At 44.5% G+C, this 18,098-nt stretch overlaps 1 protein-coding gene across 3 annotated transcripts in view; it reads right to left on the reverse strand.

The window, feature by feature from the left end:
• Nucleotides 1-3,600, reverse strand: part of LOC120052596 (capping protein, Arp2/3 and myosin-I linker protein 3-like) — a 53,710-nt gene extending 50,110 nt beyond the window's left edge. For 2 of the 3 annotated variants that reach the window (XM_038999597.1, XM_038999596.1), the window contains exons 1-2: nt 3,467-3,597; nt 1,184-1,278 (exon numbers count right to left, since the gene is read on the reverse strand). In XM_038999597.1, the coding sequence (XP_038855525.1) occupies nt 1,184-1,278; nt 3,467-3,524 (153 nt within the window). In that variant the 5' untranslated portion in view covers nt 3,525-3,597. Of the gene's footprint in view, nt 1-1,183; nt 1,279-3,466 lie in introns of all 3 variants that reach the window. The other variant, XR_005477391.1, reaches the window with a different exon arrangement.
• Between the last annotated feature and the right edge of the window lie 14,498 nt (nt 3,601-18,098).

Raw genomic sequence — 18,098 nt, forward strand, 5'->3', positions numbered from 1 at the left:
GGAAGACGAACAATGAAAGAAGAACCTACCAGCCTGAACTTGAACCTACCTTAAAACATTAACCCTCGCTCAGGCTTTATCAGCAAGCCCTACTCTTAACCCAAACCCTTCCCCAAGCTTTACCTTGACCGCTTAAATCCTAACACTCTCCTCAGCCTTAATCTAAGCACCACAGAGACTAGAATTCCAGATAGATACCCTACTCTAGTTCAGAGTAAAAAAGGAACCATTTAGCAGAGAGAGATTGGACAGCGAGGATTTAATGGATAACATTGTCCTGGCAGAGAGACATAGTCCCTGAATATCAATGGGTGCACATTGCAAAACTCTTCCAACTCGCCGTATAATGAATCATTAAGCAGTCATCGAGGGAACGACTCCCTGCCAAGGCCTAGTCTGCCCAGCTGGGGGTGTGAGCCCATTGCCTCATCAGCTGGTAGTTTTCAGGAGCACAAAAACATGAAAACATTTCAATGCAGTTTTATGTGGAATTGTTAGTACAGTCTCAGTTATTTGGTTGTTCTATTTCTTATACTTTTGCCTATTTTCTGTACTTACATAGGTTGGGATCTATACACTTAAGAGCTCACTGGCCCAGATTTAGTCCTATAAACTGGCAGGGCTGCAGCTCCTCTATTGAAGATGTCACATCTTTGCCCCATATTCTCTGATGAAAGCACCCCAGTATCAAAGGCAGAGGTCCGCCCGCGCCTGGCACTGCCTCCACCACCAGGGTCTCACAGAGGCAGAGCCTCAAACAGACCCCTCCCCAAGCTGATGCTCTTACAGACCTCCGTGTCCTACATTGTCCCACCACAATGCCCAGACAGGCACAGCCGGTATGGGGAATCAGCAGCATATCAACTCAATATATTCATGGCATGTGGCCAGTCTGACCATAGTGATTAATTGCACTTCAATACTGCCTATGTTGCATCATGTCTCTCCTAAACCAACCTTCCGGTTTCCATCCGATGTCTTGTGGAGGAATCCTCCACTGCATCAGACTTGTATTGACGTAGTGAGGGACGGAGTAGTACTGTGTGTGGATGGCCTGGAGAGCTCCTCTATATCAATAGATCAACAATGATCTGTGGGAATACCACCCACTCCGCAGCCAGCGCATCAATATAGCAAATGTTACTTTCACCAGACGAAGTTATTCAGATAAAACAGGACTCACCAGTATCCGGTCCTCTGACTTGCCATTTTTGGTGTCAAGCTTAATGCCGCGTATAAACTTGATGGATGACTTGTCAACAATCTTCCTGATACTCTCTGTAAATAGAAAACCATCCCCATGGTCAGATACACACTAATACACACAAAGCAAACATTTCCCACACACAAATGACACACATCAACCAAGTATACAGTACATCAGAACTGTGAAAGAGATGAGCTTGACCTTTGAGTGCACAGCCCTTTCGCCATACAACTGAAGACAGACCAACCGTGTCATTTAAAACCTACATCTGGCATTTCATAAACAGAGGGAGATTATCAGAGGATAAAACCATTGAGTCTCCAAAACCGTTGGATCTTTCACTAAAAAAGTAAATAACAGTATTGTTTTCCATGGCAGGCGCACAGAAATTGCCCAATAAAACAAGGATATGTGAGCGAGGACAGAATGAAGCCATAAAATAGAGAGCATTTTTTTTATATATGGAAGCCAAAGCTGGAATACAGTACTTGAGGCTGGTGAGACTGGATCGAGACAAAAAACTGCCTGTTTTTTTCTCTCCTGTTTGTTGTTGTATTTGTTCCATTATTATCTGTTAATTGTCTTTTATTATGCATACAACAAGCACTTTTGGCTTTTCATTATTGCTCATCTAATAATCCAAATAAAGCAACAAACATCTTATTATTATTAATTGTGTGTTTCATAGGCGAAAACCTGCAATCGCATTCATTCTGTTATTAATAAGATTCAGAATACATTGCCAGACAATTTTTTCTTCCCACACAAACAACCTTATGTGCACAATATGACTACTACCAGCAACCACATGGATCCTCTCTGCTCAAGTGAGTCTCAGTCACCGAGGCATTGATGTCACATATAATCCCAGTCAGAGGTGTAACCCCCCCCCCCCACACCTGCCAGACACCTGCAGATAACCTGGCTTGGCCTGAGGACATCCCCTCACAGACAGACAGGCACACTGACATAGAGAGTCACCATCAGAGAGACAGGGGCGAGGCTAAAGCGGAGGACACGAGGAGAGGGTAAGATGGTGAGATGGTGAGATGGTGAAAGGTATTAGATCATGGATAACCAACCACCCAAAGCCCTGAATGTGCTGTACTTCACCTGTGACTAATGCATGGTCAAATAAGAGAATGCTGCTGAGTCTGATTGTTCTGACAGGATCCTTAGAGTAATGTTCTGATGATGATGAAGAAGATGATGATCTGAACACCATGATGACTGTTTAAACATAGATGGTATTTTGGCTCTGGCCACTTGGAGTCTGATGCTATATAGCTGTCTATCTGAGGCAGAGGGAAGTGGCTGGCAGGTAGGTGAGTGGATTGAAAGGCAGGGATTCCACTGAATTAATTATCACAGTGTGGTTAATAGAGCCATTAGGAATAATTATCTCAGCAGAGACTCCCTGCAAACGCGAGCATGTGTGTGTGTTGTTGGTTAGAGGGTGAGAGTGTGTGTGTGTAGCTAGGTAGGCCTAAGTGTGTGTGCGTGCGTGTGTGTGATGTAGGTGTGAGCGTGCATGAGCGTGTGTGTGGCCTGATGGTGTGAGTTTTTGAGACGTAAGCTTGTGTCAACTCAATGGCAGCCTCATCATCTGAGAATTCTACTAATGAAAAGTGTAGTATACAGTGTCCATGTCTGGCTTGTTCAATAAAGGAAAGTGAAGAATACATGCAAATTGTTGGCAAGAAAATGCATGCTGCTCCCCCTCGCTATCTTTCACAATCACTCACTCACACACTCTATCTCTCTGTCACACACACACACTCACAGAGCAGACAAAGAAAGACCATGCTCACTGCCAACACGCTGAGAGGGTAACAATTCCTATTCTTACAACCTAGCATGAATTTCTGAATGCAGATCACACCGTGAGCGAGTAAACCCACGCGTGATGCACACGATGATTTTCACAACGCCCCTTTTCCTATGGCCCAGGCCTGGGGATTTTACATGATCTGCCTGCTGTGCTTTTATCGTAAATCCTGTGCAAGCAGGGTGTCTTTGCCTTACATAATTGTCGAACTTTAAATGCTCAAATCATGCAACGCACGTTTAGCCTAGATGATGACATGTAAAGAATGACACACAAAGCTTGGTGGCACTAGCATATATGAAAGAGGTGTTGCTTCTAAACCCCCAATGCGCCTGTTCAGTCGCAGACTGGGAAAAGCCCGAATCCGTACACGTTACAGATGATGATGATCGAGATAATGGGAATAGGAATAATGTTGATATTTTCCCTACCTGCAATATCCCTGCTCACACTGACGAAACAAGAGGCAGTTATGTCTTTAGATGCCATGTCTCTTCTTCCTCTATCACCGCCCCTTTTCCTTTCGCAATAATGGACCGAACGGATTGCTTCTCTCGGAAGCATTCCACCATCTGACTGCCGCTAAACCCGCTCTCAGAGAATAGTTTAATGTGCCAACGTGAGAGAGCGCGCAGTGGTGGAAGGGAGGAGGGGAGTTGGAAAGAGACAATTGAAAGAATACGAGATACAGTGGGCTAGACAATTTGGTGGTATGAGAAATTGTTGGAACTGTAAAACTAATACTGATCAATAGATGATGAGGAGGATAGTGATGCTACTGATAGAAAAAGCGGTGACACGTTTCAACCCAATTATGCTACGGATGGAACACTGTAGTGGTTATAGATGGCTTCCAAATCAGAGTTTGCTGTATGTTATGGGGACACTATTTTCAAGCCACTTAGATACAAATGGATTTTCGTAGCAGGTTAGGAGAACATTTTTGCTAACCCTAACCCTTTCCTAACCTTGACCTCAGTCTCCTAACCTGCTACATTAATTATCCTAACCTGCTAGAAAAAGTCATTTCGGGATCGAAGAGGGGTGAAAAGAGTGCTTCCCGTATGTTATTCCAAGACCTCTGGGACGGCGGGACCACACCATAGCATAGACATTAAGGGACCACACACACAGGGTCAGCCGCAGTGGAGCGCCCCTGGAACAATTTAGGGTTTAAGTGTCTTGCACAACGGTAGTGGATGTTAGTAATAATCTTTAACTATTTTAGTCCTGGCCCCAGAACATGGATTAAACGTCCCCCAAAATCTATCTGACATGACCCATTATCACTTTTAAAGACACACTTTGATATCTAATATTAAACTCAACCTAACAAAATGTAATACGTTTGTGTTTTTGTATGTTTGTATCGTTTGTATGTTTGTATGACACACTTTGACATCTAAGATTAAACACCTGCTAACAAAATGTAATATATTTTGAATTTATATTTGTATGTTTGTTTATCTCCTGATCTTGACAAAACAACTTTTGTTATGTAATAATCATGAGAAAATTATCTTTTGATCTCAACAAAACACCTCAAAACAACTTGTGATCGTAAAGTGGGAATGATTGTTTTATTCATATGTCCTCTGGACTTCCTTAGTGGAAGCTCCAGTGCATCTATCATTTTCTCATGATTATTACATAACAAAAGTTGTTTTGTCAAGATCAGGAGATAAACAAACATACAAATATAAATTCAAAATATATTACATTTTGTTAGCAGGTGTTTAATCTTAGATGTCAAAGTGTGTCATACAAACATCTCACTACTTTTCTGTTTTCAGCCTTATTCAGTGAGTCAATTGGACTGTAGGAGTATGTATACAGGGCAGTTATAGGCACACAGTATGATATTGATCCTGTTGGCAATTACAGGCCTTGTCGGTATAGCTAACAATCTTTACATCCATCAATATATGCTGCTACATATTGACACAACAGATAGAGAGAACGACAGACAAAGAGAGATTGAGGGAGAAGGAGAGATTTGTTAGGTTTTTAATTGTGTACCACGGTAACACCACTCCGGATAGATATAATTAATTTCCTCTCCTTCACTGTCATTCTGAGTGAGCTCCTCAACATTTTCATTCCCTCATTGAATGATTATAATTATAATTAGTTCATATAAATCTCAATGATCAAATATAGTAATATAATGTGCATGATGCTATAACCCTGTCTTAATTTGAAATGAGGACCTAATTGCGGTAACTCATCATTTTGTTTTAGACTTTTTAATCATTTTGAGTGATTTTCATTATAATTGTGTTTGATAATTGTTTGAATATGTTTATTGTAGCCTATTTAGTTGACACTGGGGCTCTCAAATTTGATCTTTATGTAATGTGAGAAGAACGGTGTAAGATGTTGCTCTAAAGAGAGCATGTTTAGATTGGTGTATTTGAGTGCAGTGTTTTATCTAGACTATCTGCCCACTAAAGCACCAGTGCATCTATATACACTATCTACTCCTGTATTATTCATGCCCTAAGCTCCATGACCATGACTGGTGGTTGAGTAGAGTTGCTGTGAAGGAAAGGATCAGAAATGGCTGGAGCGCTTCTCTCTCCAGTGCCGCAACCACATGGCTCTTCAGAGGGTGGTGCAGCCAGCCCAACGCATCACCGGGGTCACATTGTCTGCCCTCCAGGACATCTACAGCACCCGGTGTCATAGGAAGGCCAAGAAGATCATCAAGGACCTCAGCCACCCGAGCCACTCCCTGTTCACCCTGCTACCATCTAGCAGACAGAGACAGTAAACATAAATTTCAACATACCAATTAGGATCTGGCTAAAAATACTTGAATCAGTCATAGAGCCCATTGCCCTTTATGGTTGTGAGGTCTGGGGGGCAAACACCAAATTGAGACTCTGCATGCAGAATTCTGCAAAAATATCCCCCGTGTACAACGTAGAACACCAAATAATGCATGCAGAGCAGAATTAGGCCGATACCCACTAATTATCAAAATCCAGAAAAGAGCCGTTAAATTCGACAACCACCTAAAAGGAAGCGATTCCCAAACCTTCCATAACAAAGCCATCACCTACAGAGAGATGAACCTGGAGAAGAGTCCCCTAAGCAAGCTGGTCCTAGGGCTCTGTTCACAAACACAAACACACCCCACAGAGCCCCAGGACGACAGCACAATTAGACCCAACCAAATCATGAGAAAACAAAAAGATAATTACTTGACACATTGGAAAGAATTAACAAAAAAACAGAGCAAACTAGAATGCTATTTGGCCCTAAACAGAGAGTACACAGTGGCAGAATACCTGACCACTGTGACTGACCCAAACTTAAGGAAAGCTTTGACTATGTACAGACTCAGTGAGCATAGCCTTGCTATTGAGAAAGGCCGCCGTAGGCAGACATGGCTCTCAAGAGAAGACAGGCTATGTGCCCACTGCCCACAAAATGAGGTGGAAACTGAGCTGCACTTCCTAACCTCCTGCCCAATGTATGACCATATTAGAGACACATATTTCCCTCAGATTACACAGATCCACAAAGAATTCGAAAACAAATCCAATTTTGATAAACTCCCATATCTACTGGGTGAAATTCCACAGTGTGCCATCACAGCAGCAAGATTTGTGACCTGTTGCCACAAGAAAAGGTCAACCAGTGAAGAACAAACAGCATTGTAAATACAACCCATATTTATGCTTATTTATTTTAACTTGTGTGCTTTAACCATTCGTACATTGTTACAACACTGTATATATATAATATGACATTTGTAATGTCTTTATTGTTTTGAAACTTCTGTATGTGTAATGTTTACTGTTAATTTGTATTGTTTGTTTCACTTTTGTGTATTGTCTACCTCACTTGCTTTGGCAATGTTAACACATGTTTCCCATGTCAATAAAGCCCCTTGAATTGAATTGAATTGACAGTACAGGTTTATCAAAGCCTGGACCGAGAGACTGAAAATCAGCTTCTATCTCCAGGCCATCAGACTGTTGAACAAACATCACTAGCCGGCCACTGCCCGGTACCCTGCCCTGAACTTGAATCGCTGTTACTAGCCGGCTACCACCCGGTACTCCACCCTGTACCTTAGGTTCTGCTGCCCCATGTACAGTATAGAGACATTGTACACTGGTCACTTTAACAATGTTTACATACTCTTTTACCCACTTCATACACTACCTTTCAAAAGTTTGGGGTCACTTAGAAATGTCCTTGTTTTTGAAAGAAAAGCACTTTTTTTGTCCATTAAAATAACATCAAATTGATCAGAAAACAGTGTAGACATTGTTAATTTTGTAAATGACTATTGTAGCTGGAAATGGCTGATTTTATTATGGAATGTCTACATAGGCGTACAGAGGCCCATTATCTGCAACCTTCACTCCTGTGTTCCAATGGCACGTTGTGTCAGCTAATCCAAGAAGGCCAGCATCACGGAGTCGCCTCTTCACTGTTGACTTTGAGACTGGTGTTTTGCAGGTACTATTTAACGAAGCTGCCAGTTGAGGACTTGTGAGGCGTCTGTTTCTCAAACTAGACACTCTAATGTACTTGTCCTCTTGCTCAGTTGTGCACCGTGGCCTTCCACTCCTCTTTCTATTCTGGTTAGGGCCAGTTTGCGCTGTTCTGTGAAGGGAGTAGTACACAGCGTTGTACGAGATCTTCAGTTTCTTGGCAAGTTCTCACATGTAATAGCCTTCATTTCTCAGAACAAGACTAGACTGACGAGTTTCAGAAGAAAGTTCTTTGTTTCTGGCCATTTTGAGCCTGTAATCGAACCCACAAATGCTGATGCTCCAGATACTCAATTTGTCTAAAGAAGGCCAGTTTTATTGCTTCTTTAATCAGAACAAAAGTTTTCAGCTGTGCTAACATAATTGCAAAAGGGTTTTCTAATGATCAATTGATTAAAATTGAAATGATTAACTTGGATTAGCTAACACAACCTGCCATTGGAACACAGGAGTAATGGTTGCTGATAATGGGCATCTGTACGCCTACGAAGATATTTCATAAAAAAGCATTAGTCATTTACAACATTAACAATGTCTACGCTGTATTTCTGATCAATTTGATGCTATTTTAATGGACAAAAATTAGCTTTACTTTCAAAAACAAGGGAATTTCTAAGTGACCCCAAACTTTTGAACGGTAGTGTATGCATATACTGTATTCTAGTCATTGCTCATCCTATACAATGGCAGCCTTGCAGGGAAACTAAAGGAGAGAGATGCTGCTTATAAACACGGCAGGGTAACCGGGGACAATAGTATGGTTAAACAGTACAAATACGACCTCTGCAGATCGATCAAGATGGCGAAAAACAACTATAGGGACAAAGTGGAGGAGCAAATCAGCGGGTGGGACACGAGGTGTATGTGGCAGGGGCCACACCTAATGATCACGGATTACAAAAAGAAAGCCAGCCACGTTGTGGACACCAACGCCAGCCTACCGGACGAGCGAAACACTTCTTTCTCACGCTTTGAGCACAATGACAACTTTGAGTGGACGAGGAGAGCCCCTGAGGACAAAAAGGGCTACGTACTTACGGTCTCCATGGAGGACGTGTGTAAGTCATTCAAACGTGTTGACCCTCCCAAGGCTGCCGGCCCAGACGGCATCCCTATCCACACCCTCAGAGCATGTGCAGACCTCCCTATGCAACTGGGTCCTTGACTTCCTGACGGGCCACCTGGGTAGGCAACATTACCTCCTCGACACCAATTCTCAACACAGGGTCCCACAAGGGTGCATCCTCAGTCCCCTCCTGTATTTCCTGTATACCCACGACTGTGTGGCCTCACACAGTTCCAACTCCATCATCAAGTTCGCTGACGATACGACAGTAGTAGGAGTACCAACAATGAGACAGCCTACAGGGAGGAGGTAGGCACTCTGACGGCATGGTGCCAGGTTAACAACCTCTCCATCAACGTCAGAAAAAAAATAAGCTGAGTGTGGACTTCATGAGGAACCAGGCTGGGCATGCCCCCATCCTCATCAATGGGGCTGCCGTGGACACGGTCAAAAACCTCAAGTTCCTCGGCGTACACATCTCTGAGGAGCTGAAAAGCTCAAACCACACAGACACAGTGGTGAAGAAGGCACGACGGCAACTATTTAATCTCAGGAACCTAAAGAAATTAGTCCTGGCCCTGAGGGCCCTCACAGCAGTGTTGTGTTCGAGATCACCTAAAGACCAATTCAAGACCAAGACCGGTGCAAATCGAGTCCGAGTCAAGACCAAGACCGGTGCAAATCGAGTCCGAGTCAAGACCAAGACCGGAGGAGGGCCGAGACCGAGTCAAAACTGAAACCAGAAAAATGCAAGTCCATTTCAAGACCATGATCCTACTGTATTTTTGTCAAATCGCCACGATAATAACAGTTCAAAATTACCAGTATTTCTGTGATTATTTTTCAGAACAACAAATGGATTCTTTAGACATTCTGTCACGTTCCTGACCTGTTTTCTTTTGTCTTGTATTTATTTAGTTGGTCAGGGCGTGAGTTGGGTGGGTTTGTCTATGTGTGATTTTCTATGTTGGGATTTTGTGTTCGGCCTGGTATGATTCTCAATCAGAGGCAGCTGTCAATCGTTGTCCCTGATTGAGAATCATACTAAGGCAGCCGGGGTTTCACGTGTGTTTGGTGGGTGTTTGTATCTTGTGTCAGTGTTCGTGCCACACGGGACTGTTTTCGGTTTTGTTACGTTTGTTGTTTTGTATCTTGAAGTGTTCTGCTTTACTTTCATTAAATAATGAACACTAACCACTCTGCGTTTTGGTCCTCTCCTTCTGTCAGCGAGGACAGCCGTTACACATTCAGAATAGTGAAAAAATACATGCTGAGGGAAAATAGAGCCACTCTTCAAATTATTACTAACCCAAACACAGTGGGGAACACTGGGCCTTCTACACTTTCAGAGAAGGGCTAAGGATTTATAAAATAATTATAATAATAATATAATTGTTACGTCCGTCGTTAAATGAAGACCAAGGTGCAGCGTGGTAGGCATACATTTTCTTTAATTATAAATGTTCCACCAAAAAACAATAAACAACTCAATGAACGTAAAGCTAGGAGTGCAACACATACAACACAAAAAGACAAGATCCCACAACTGAAGGTGGGAAAAAGGGCTGCCTAAGTATGATCCCCAATCAGAGACAACGATAGACAGCTGCCTCTGATTGGGAACCATATTTGGCCAACAAAGAAATATAAACATAGATTTCCCACCCTAGTCACACCCTGACCTACCAAATAGAGAATTAAAATTATCTCTAAGGTCAGGACGTGACAATAATAATAATAATGATAATGATATTATTATTTGCCTAGGTTTTCTGATTTAATCTCTTCAGTTTTTGTTGGAAAGGAACGGGTTAACACTGAAAAGATTTTTCATTGCTTGTCTCTTGGGAGAAAGATCTAGCTAGCTAAGTCAGCAATTGGCTATCAGAAGCTAGATAAAGGCATCTGCCATTCAACTTAATTAGGGCAACATTTTGGAGTGACAATGGAATCAACCAATCACATTTTGACTTAATGGGTGGGACCATTTTTACAATAAGGTATGGAAACTTCTACCTTTTTGAAGGCCAACAGGTCAATGCGCAATAGCGAACAGTAGTTTTTCCACGGTCTAGTTAGCTAGCTTTTGTTGACAGCTAGTTTGCAGCAGCTGCAGCAGGTGTTATCAAAGAGAATGTTGTTGCTAATTTGTTAGCTTCTACCTTTTCAAGAATAACTTCCAACAAGAAGTTCAGTTTCAAATGATCATCTGGTAAGTGGAACTGTGCGTTCCTGGTGTAACTCGGGTAGTTGTTGTAGCCATCCTGTACCTGTCCAGCAGGTGTGATGTCCGGATGTGCCGATCCTATGCAGGTGTTGTTACACGTGGTCTGCCACTGCGAGGACAATCAGCTGTCCATCCTGTCTCCCTGTAGCGCTGTCTTAGGCGTCTCACAGCACGGACATTGTAATTTATTGCCCTGGCCACATCTGCAGTCCTCATGCCTCCTTGCAGCATGCCTAAGGCACGTTCACACAGATGAGCAGGGACCCTGGGCATCTTTCTTTTGGTGTTTTTCAGTCAGTAGAAAGGCCTCTTTAGTGTCCTAAGTTTTCATAACTGTGACTTTAATTGCCTACCGTCTGTAAGCTGTTAGTGTCTTAACGACCGTTCCACAGGTGCAAGTTCATGAATTGTTTATGGTTCATTGAACAAGCATGGGAAACAGTGTTTAAGCCCTTTACAATGAAGATCTGTGAAGTTATTTGGATTTTTACGAATTATCTTTGAAAGACAGGGTCCGGAAAAAGGGACGTTTCTTATTTTGCTGAGTGTATGTTGTAGATTATGCCTCGATCACACCGACAGTGATATTGCGCAAAATGGTATGCAGCATCATCTAGATATGTGTGCAACAAAAATTCATCATTCCCCTTCTTGTAACGGCTTTCTTCCTGGGATGAATGAGAGGACCAAAATGCAGCGCAGTTAGTGTTCAACATGTTTAATCAACAGAATAAACGGTGAACATTAACCAATAGCAAAATAACAAAACGTGAAAGCCGAAACAGTCCTATCTGGTGCAGAATACAAACACAGAGACAGGAAACAACCACCCACAATCCCCAACACAAAACAAGCCACCTATATATGATTCTCAATCAGGGACAACGATTGACAGCTGTCTCTGATTGAGAACCATATTAGGCTGAACACAGAAACAGACGAACTAGACACACAACATAGAATTCCCACCCAGCTCACGTCCTGACCAACACTAAACAAGCAAAACACATAAGAACTCTGGTCAGGACGTTACAGTACCCCCCCCCCCCCTGAGGTGCGGACTCCGAACGCACCCCTAAAACTCAAGGGGAGGGTCTGGGTGGGCATCTGTCCGCGGTGGCGGCTCCGGCGGTGGACGAGGATACCACTCCACCACTGTCTTTGTCCCCCTCCTTAGCGTCCTTTGAGTGGCGACCCTCGCCCACGACCTTGGCCTAAGAATCCTCCCCAAGGCCCCCACATGATTTAGGAGGTAGCTCAGGACAGAGAGGTAGCTCAGGACAGAGAGGTAGCTCAGGACAGAGAGGTAGCTCAGGACAGAGGGGCAACTCCGGACAGAGAGGCAGCTCAGGACGAATGGCAGCTCCGGACTGAATGGCAGCTCCGGACTGAATGGCAGCTCCGGACTGAATGGCAGCTCCGGACTGAGTGGCAGCTCATGACTGAGTGGCAGCTCATGACTGAGTGGCAGCTCATGACTGAGTGGCAGCTCATGACTGAGTGGCAGCTCATGACTGTAGGGCAGCTCATGACTGTAGGGCAGCTCACGACTGTAGGGCAGCTCATGACTGTAGGGCAGCTCATGACTGTAGGGCGGCTCATGACTGGAAGGCGGCTCTGGCAGCTCCTGACTGGCTGGCGGCTCTGGCAGCTCCTGACTGGCTGGCGGCTCTGGCAGCTCCTGACTGGCTGGCGGCTCTGGCAGCTCCTGACTGGCTGGCGGCTCTGGCAGCTCCTGACTGGCTGGCGGCTCTGGCGGCTCCTGACTGGCTGGCGGCTCTGGCGGCTCCTGACTGACGGACGGCTCTAGCGGCTCCTGACTGACGGACGGCTCTAATGGCTCGGGACAGACGGGCGGCTCTAATGGCTCGTGGCAGACGGATGGCTCAGATGGCGCTGGGCAGATGGATGGCTCAGACGGCGCTGGGCAGACGGATGGCTCAGACGGCGCTGGGCAGACGGATGGCTCAGACGGCGCTGGGCAGACGGATGGCTCAGACGGCGCTGGGCAGACGGATGGCTCAGACGGCGCTGGGCAGACGGATGGCTCAGACGGCGCTGGGCAGACGGATGGCTCAGACGGCGCTGGGCAGACAGATGGCTCAGACGGCGCTGGGCAGACAGATGGCTCAGACGGCGCTGGGCAGACGAGCAGTGCAGGCGGCGTTGAGCAGACGAGCAGTGCAGGCGGCGTTGGGCAGACGGCCGACTCTGACCTGCTGAGGCGCACAGTAGGCCTGGTGCGTGGTGCCGGAACTGGTGGTACCGGACTGGAGACACGCACCTCAAGGCTAGTGCGGGGAGCAGGAACAGGGCACACTGGTTTCTCAAAGCGCACTATAGGCCTGGTGCGTGGTGCCGGAACTGGTGGTACCGGACTGAGGGCACGCACCTCAAGGCTAGTGCGGGGAGAAGGAACAGTGCGTACAGGGCTCTGGAGACGCACAGGAGGCTTGATGCGTGGTGCCGGAACTGGAGGCACTGGGCTGGAGACACGCACCTCAGGGAGAGTGCGTGGAGGAGGAACAGGGCTCTGGAGACGCACTGGAAGCCTGGTGCGTGGTGTAGGCACTGGTGGTACTGGGCTGGGGCGGGAAAGTGGCGCCGGATATACCGGACCGTGCAGGCGTACTGGCTCCCTTGAGCACCGAGCCTGCCCAACCTTACCTGGTTGAATGCTCCCCGTAGCCCGTCCAGTGCGGGGAAGTGGAATAACCCGCACTGGGCTGTGTTGGCGAACCGGGGACACCATGCGTAAGGTTGGTGCCATGTACACCGGCCCGAGGAGACGTACTGGAGGCCAGATATGTAGAGCCGGCTTCATGGCACTTGGCTCAATGCTCAATTTAGCCCGGCCAGTGCGGGGAGGTGGAATAACCCGCACCGGGCTATGCACACGTACAGGAGACACCATGCGCTCTTCCGCATAACACGGTGTCTGCCCGTACTCCCGCTCTCAACGGTAAGCATGGGAAGTGGGCGCAGGTCTCCTACCTGCCTTCGCCACACTACCCTTTAGCCTCCCCCCAAGAAATGTTTGGGATTTCCTCTCGGGTTTCCGTGCTAGCCGCGTACCTTCATAACTCCGGTTCCTCTCTCCGGATGCCTCTGTTCTCCTAACTGCCTCCAGCTGTTCCCATGGGAGGCGATCCCTTCCAGCCAGGATCTCCTCCCATGTGTAGCAACCCTTGCCGTCCAAAACGTCTTCCCATGTCCATTCCTCCTTTCTCTGCTCCTGCTGTCGCTGCTGTCGTTGCCCGTAGCCACGCTGCTTGGTCCTTTGTTGGTGGGTGGTTCTGTAACGGCTTTCTTCCTGGGATGAATGAGAGGACCAAAATGCAGCGCAGTTAGTGTTCAACATGTTTAATCAACAGAATAAACGGTGAACATTAACCAATAGCAAAATAACAAAATGTGAAAGCCGAAACAGTCCTATCTGGTGCAGAATACAAACACAGAGACAGGAAACAACCACCCACAATCCCCAACACAAAACAAGCCACCTATATATGATTCTCAATCAGGGACAACGATTGACAGCTGTCTCTGATTGAGAACCATATTAGGCTGAACACAGAAACAGACGAACTAGACACACAACATAGAATTCCCACCCAGCTCACGTCCTGACCAACACTAAACAAGCAAAACACATAAGAACTCTGGTCAGGACGTTACACTTCTGCTACCATTTCTGTCAAACCGTCTACGCATACAGTTTGATGCATGTGTTCGATAAATCCAACGTATCCGCCACACAGAACACACTGCAACTGCCTCTGCAACTGCCTCTGATCCAAGACCAACAAGTTAATCCCTACCATTGTGACAATGAGTCGTCATAATGCTGCATCAAATGTACATGATCTTAGGGGCATTGGCAAACGCAATGTAAGTAATGTAATTTATGTACCCCTAATTTCACCAAATACATCTGTTTATCCTACAGCTATTGTAAGCAGTAATCATGAGCCTATAAACCAGAGTTACACTGTTAGCACTGAGGCGATGTGCAATAGCAGGAATACCACTTTATGCAGCTCACCCTGCACTATCAGCTCCAATTTAAATAACATGAGTAAGTCTACCTCTGATAAGCTTCCCAGTAAAGCATTAAAAACAATCAAGCAACCCAGAAAAGTGCTAAAAATAGCTCATATTAACATATGTAGCCTAATAAACAAGGTCCATAAAGTCAATAACTTGCTTGTAACAGATGACATTCATTTTCTGACTATCTCTGAAACTCACCTTTGATGATACAGTGGTAGCATTACATGGTTATAACATCTACCGAAAAGACAGAAATGCCAACGGAGGTGGTGTTGCGGTCTATATTCAGAAACACATTCCTGTAAAGCTTAGAGACGATCTAATGTTAAATACTGTTGAAGTAATATGGCTACTGGTTCATCTGCCTCACCTAAAGCCCATTATTGTGGGAAGTTGCTATAGACCACCATGTGCTAATAGTCAGTATCTGGATAATATATGTGAAATGCTTGATAATGTATGTGATATCAACAGAGAGGTATATTTTCTGGGTAATTTAAATATTGACTGGATATCATCAAGCTGCCCACTCAGGAAAAAACTTCAAACTGTAACTAGTGCCTGCAACCTGGTTCAGGTTATCAGTCAATCTACCAGGGTAGTTACAACAGCACAGGAATGAAATCATCAACATGTGTTGATCACATCTTTACTAATGCTGCAGATATTTGCTTCAAAGCAGTATCTAAATCCATAGGATGTAGTGATCACAATATAATAGCCATATAACCAAAGTTCCAAAGGCTTGGCCTAATATTGTGTATAAGAGGTCATATAATACGTTTTGTAGTGATGTTGATGATGTAAAGAATATTTGCTGGTCTGTGGTGTGTAATGAGGAGCAACCAGACACTGCACTTGACGCATTTATGAAACTACTTATTCCAGTTACTAATAAGCACGCACCCATTAAGAAAATGACTGTAAAAACTGTTAAATCCCCTTGAATTGATGAGGAATTGAAAAATTGTATGGTTGAGAGGGATGAGGCAAAAGGTATGGCAATTAAGTCTGGCAGCCCAATTAATTGGCAAATGTACTGCAAATTAAGAAATCATGTGACTAAACTAAATAAAAATAAAAATAATCTGCACTATGAAACAAAGATAAATTATACAAAAAATGATCGCAAAAAGCTTTGGAGCACCTTAAATGACATTTTGGGGAAGAAAACTTGGCTCCTTCATTCATTGAATCAGATGGCTCATTCATCGCAAAGCCCACTGATATTGCAAACTACTTTAATGACTTTTTCATTGGCAAGATAAGCAAAGTTAGGGATGACATGCCAGCAACAAACGCTGACACTACACATCCAAGTATATCGGACCAAATTATGAAAGACAAGAATTGTACTTTTGAATTACATAAAGTCAGTGGGGAAGAGGTGAAAAAATTATTGTTGTCTATCAACAATGACAAGCCACCGGGGTCTGACAATCTGGATGGAAAATTACTGAGGATAATAGCAGATGATATTGCCACTGCTATTTGCCACATCTTCAATTTAAGCCTACTAGAGAGCATGTGCCCTCAGGCCTGGAGGGAAGCTAAAGTAATTCCGCTACCCAAGAATAGTAAAGCCCCCTTTACTGGCTCAAGTAGCTGACCAATCAGCCTGTTACCAACCCTTAGTAAACTTCTGGAAAAAATTGTGTTTGACCAGATACAATGCTATTTCACAGAAAACAAATTGACAACAGAATTTCAGCATGCTTATAGTGTCACGGCTGACTAGGTGTGTTGGTAGGAATCAGGTGCAGAGAGCAGAGAGTTCCAGGGGAAAAATGCACTTTATTCCGACACCGAAAATGGTAATGCCCAAAACACAGGGCGCAAAACACTGACCAACCCAAACACAGGGTAAACACGGTCCGGAGCACAACAACACCTACGACACAAACGTGAACACAAAAATAATCCCGCACAACAAAGGGCGGGTTCCACACGCTTACATAGGGAAACAAATCAAGAAAACACAAACCGGAACAGGTGCAACTAATAAGACAAAACTAACAGAAAAGGGAAAAGGGATCGGTGGCGGCTAGTAGGCCGGGTGACGACGACCGCCGAGCACCGCCCGAACAGGCGGGGGAGGAGACTTCGGCGGGAGTCGTGACATATAGGGAAGGACACTCAACAAGCACAGCATTTACACAAATGACTGATGATTGGCTGAGAGAAATTGATGATAAAATGATTGTTAGACTTTTAACATTATCGATCATAATCTGCTGCTGGAAAAACGCATGTGTTATGGCTTTACACCCCCTGCTATAATGTGGATAAAGAGTTACTTGTCTAACAGAACACAGAGGGTGTTCTTTAATGGAAGCCTCTCAAATATAATCCAGTTAGAATCAGGAATTCCCCAGGGTAGCTGTTTAGGCCCCTTGTTTTTTTCAATTTTTACTAACAACATGCCACTAACTTTGAGTAAAGCCAGAGTGTCTATGTATGCGGATGACTCAACACTATACATATCAGCTACTACAGTGACTGAAATGACTGCAACACTCAACAAAGAGCTGCAGTTAGTTTCAGAGTGGGTGGCAAGGAATAAGTTAGCACCAAATATTTCTAAAACTAAAAGCATTGTATTTGGAACAAAACACTCACTAAACCCTAAACCTCAACTAAATCTTGTAATAAATAATGTGGAAATTGAGCAAGTTGAGATGACTAAACTGCTTGGAGTAACCCTAGATTGTAAACTGTCATAGTCAAAACATAATGATCCAGTAGTAGCTAAGATGGGGAGAAGTCTATCTATAATAAAGCGATGCTCTGCCTTCTTAACAACATTATCAACAAAGCAGGTCCTAAAGGCTCTAGTTTTGTCGCACCTTGACTACTGTTCAGTCGTGTGGTCAAGTGCCACAAAAAAGGACTTAGGAAAATTGCAATTGGCTCAGAACAGGGCAGCACGGCTGGCCCTTGGATGTACACAGAGAGATAATATTAATAATATGCATGTTACTTCATCACTACTATTATTTATGAGAGGTATTGACATATTGAATGCACTGAGCTGTCTGTCTAAACTACTGGCACACAGCTCGGACACCCATGCATACCCCACAAGACATGCCACAAGAGGTCTCTTCACAGTCCCAAAGTCCAGAACAGACTATGGGAGGCACACAGTAGTACATAGAGCCATGACTACATGGAACTCTATTCCATATCAAGTAACTGACACAAGT

The sequence above is a fragment of the Salvelinus namaycush genome, chromosome 8 (assembly GCF_016432855.1).
Source record: "Salvelinus namaycush isolate Seneca chromosome 8, SaNama_1.0, whole genome shotgun sequence".
NCBI classification, from domain to species: Eukaryota; Metazoa; Chordata; class Actinopteri; order Salmoniformes; family Salmonidae; genus Salvelinus; species Salvelinus namaycush.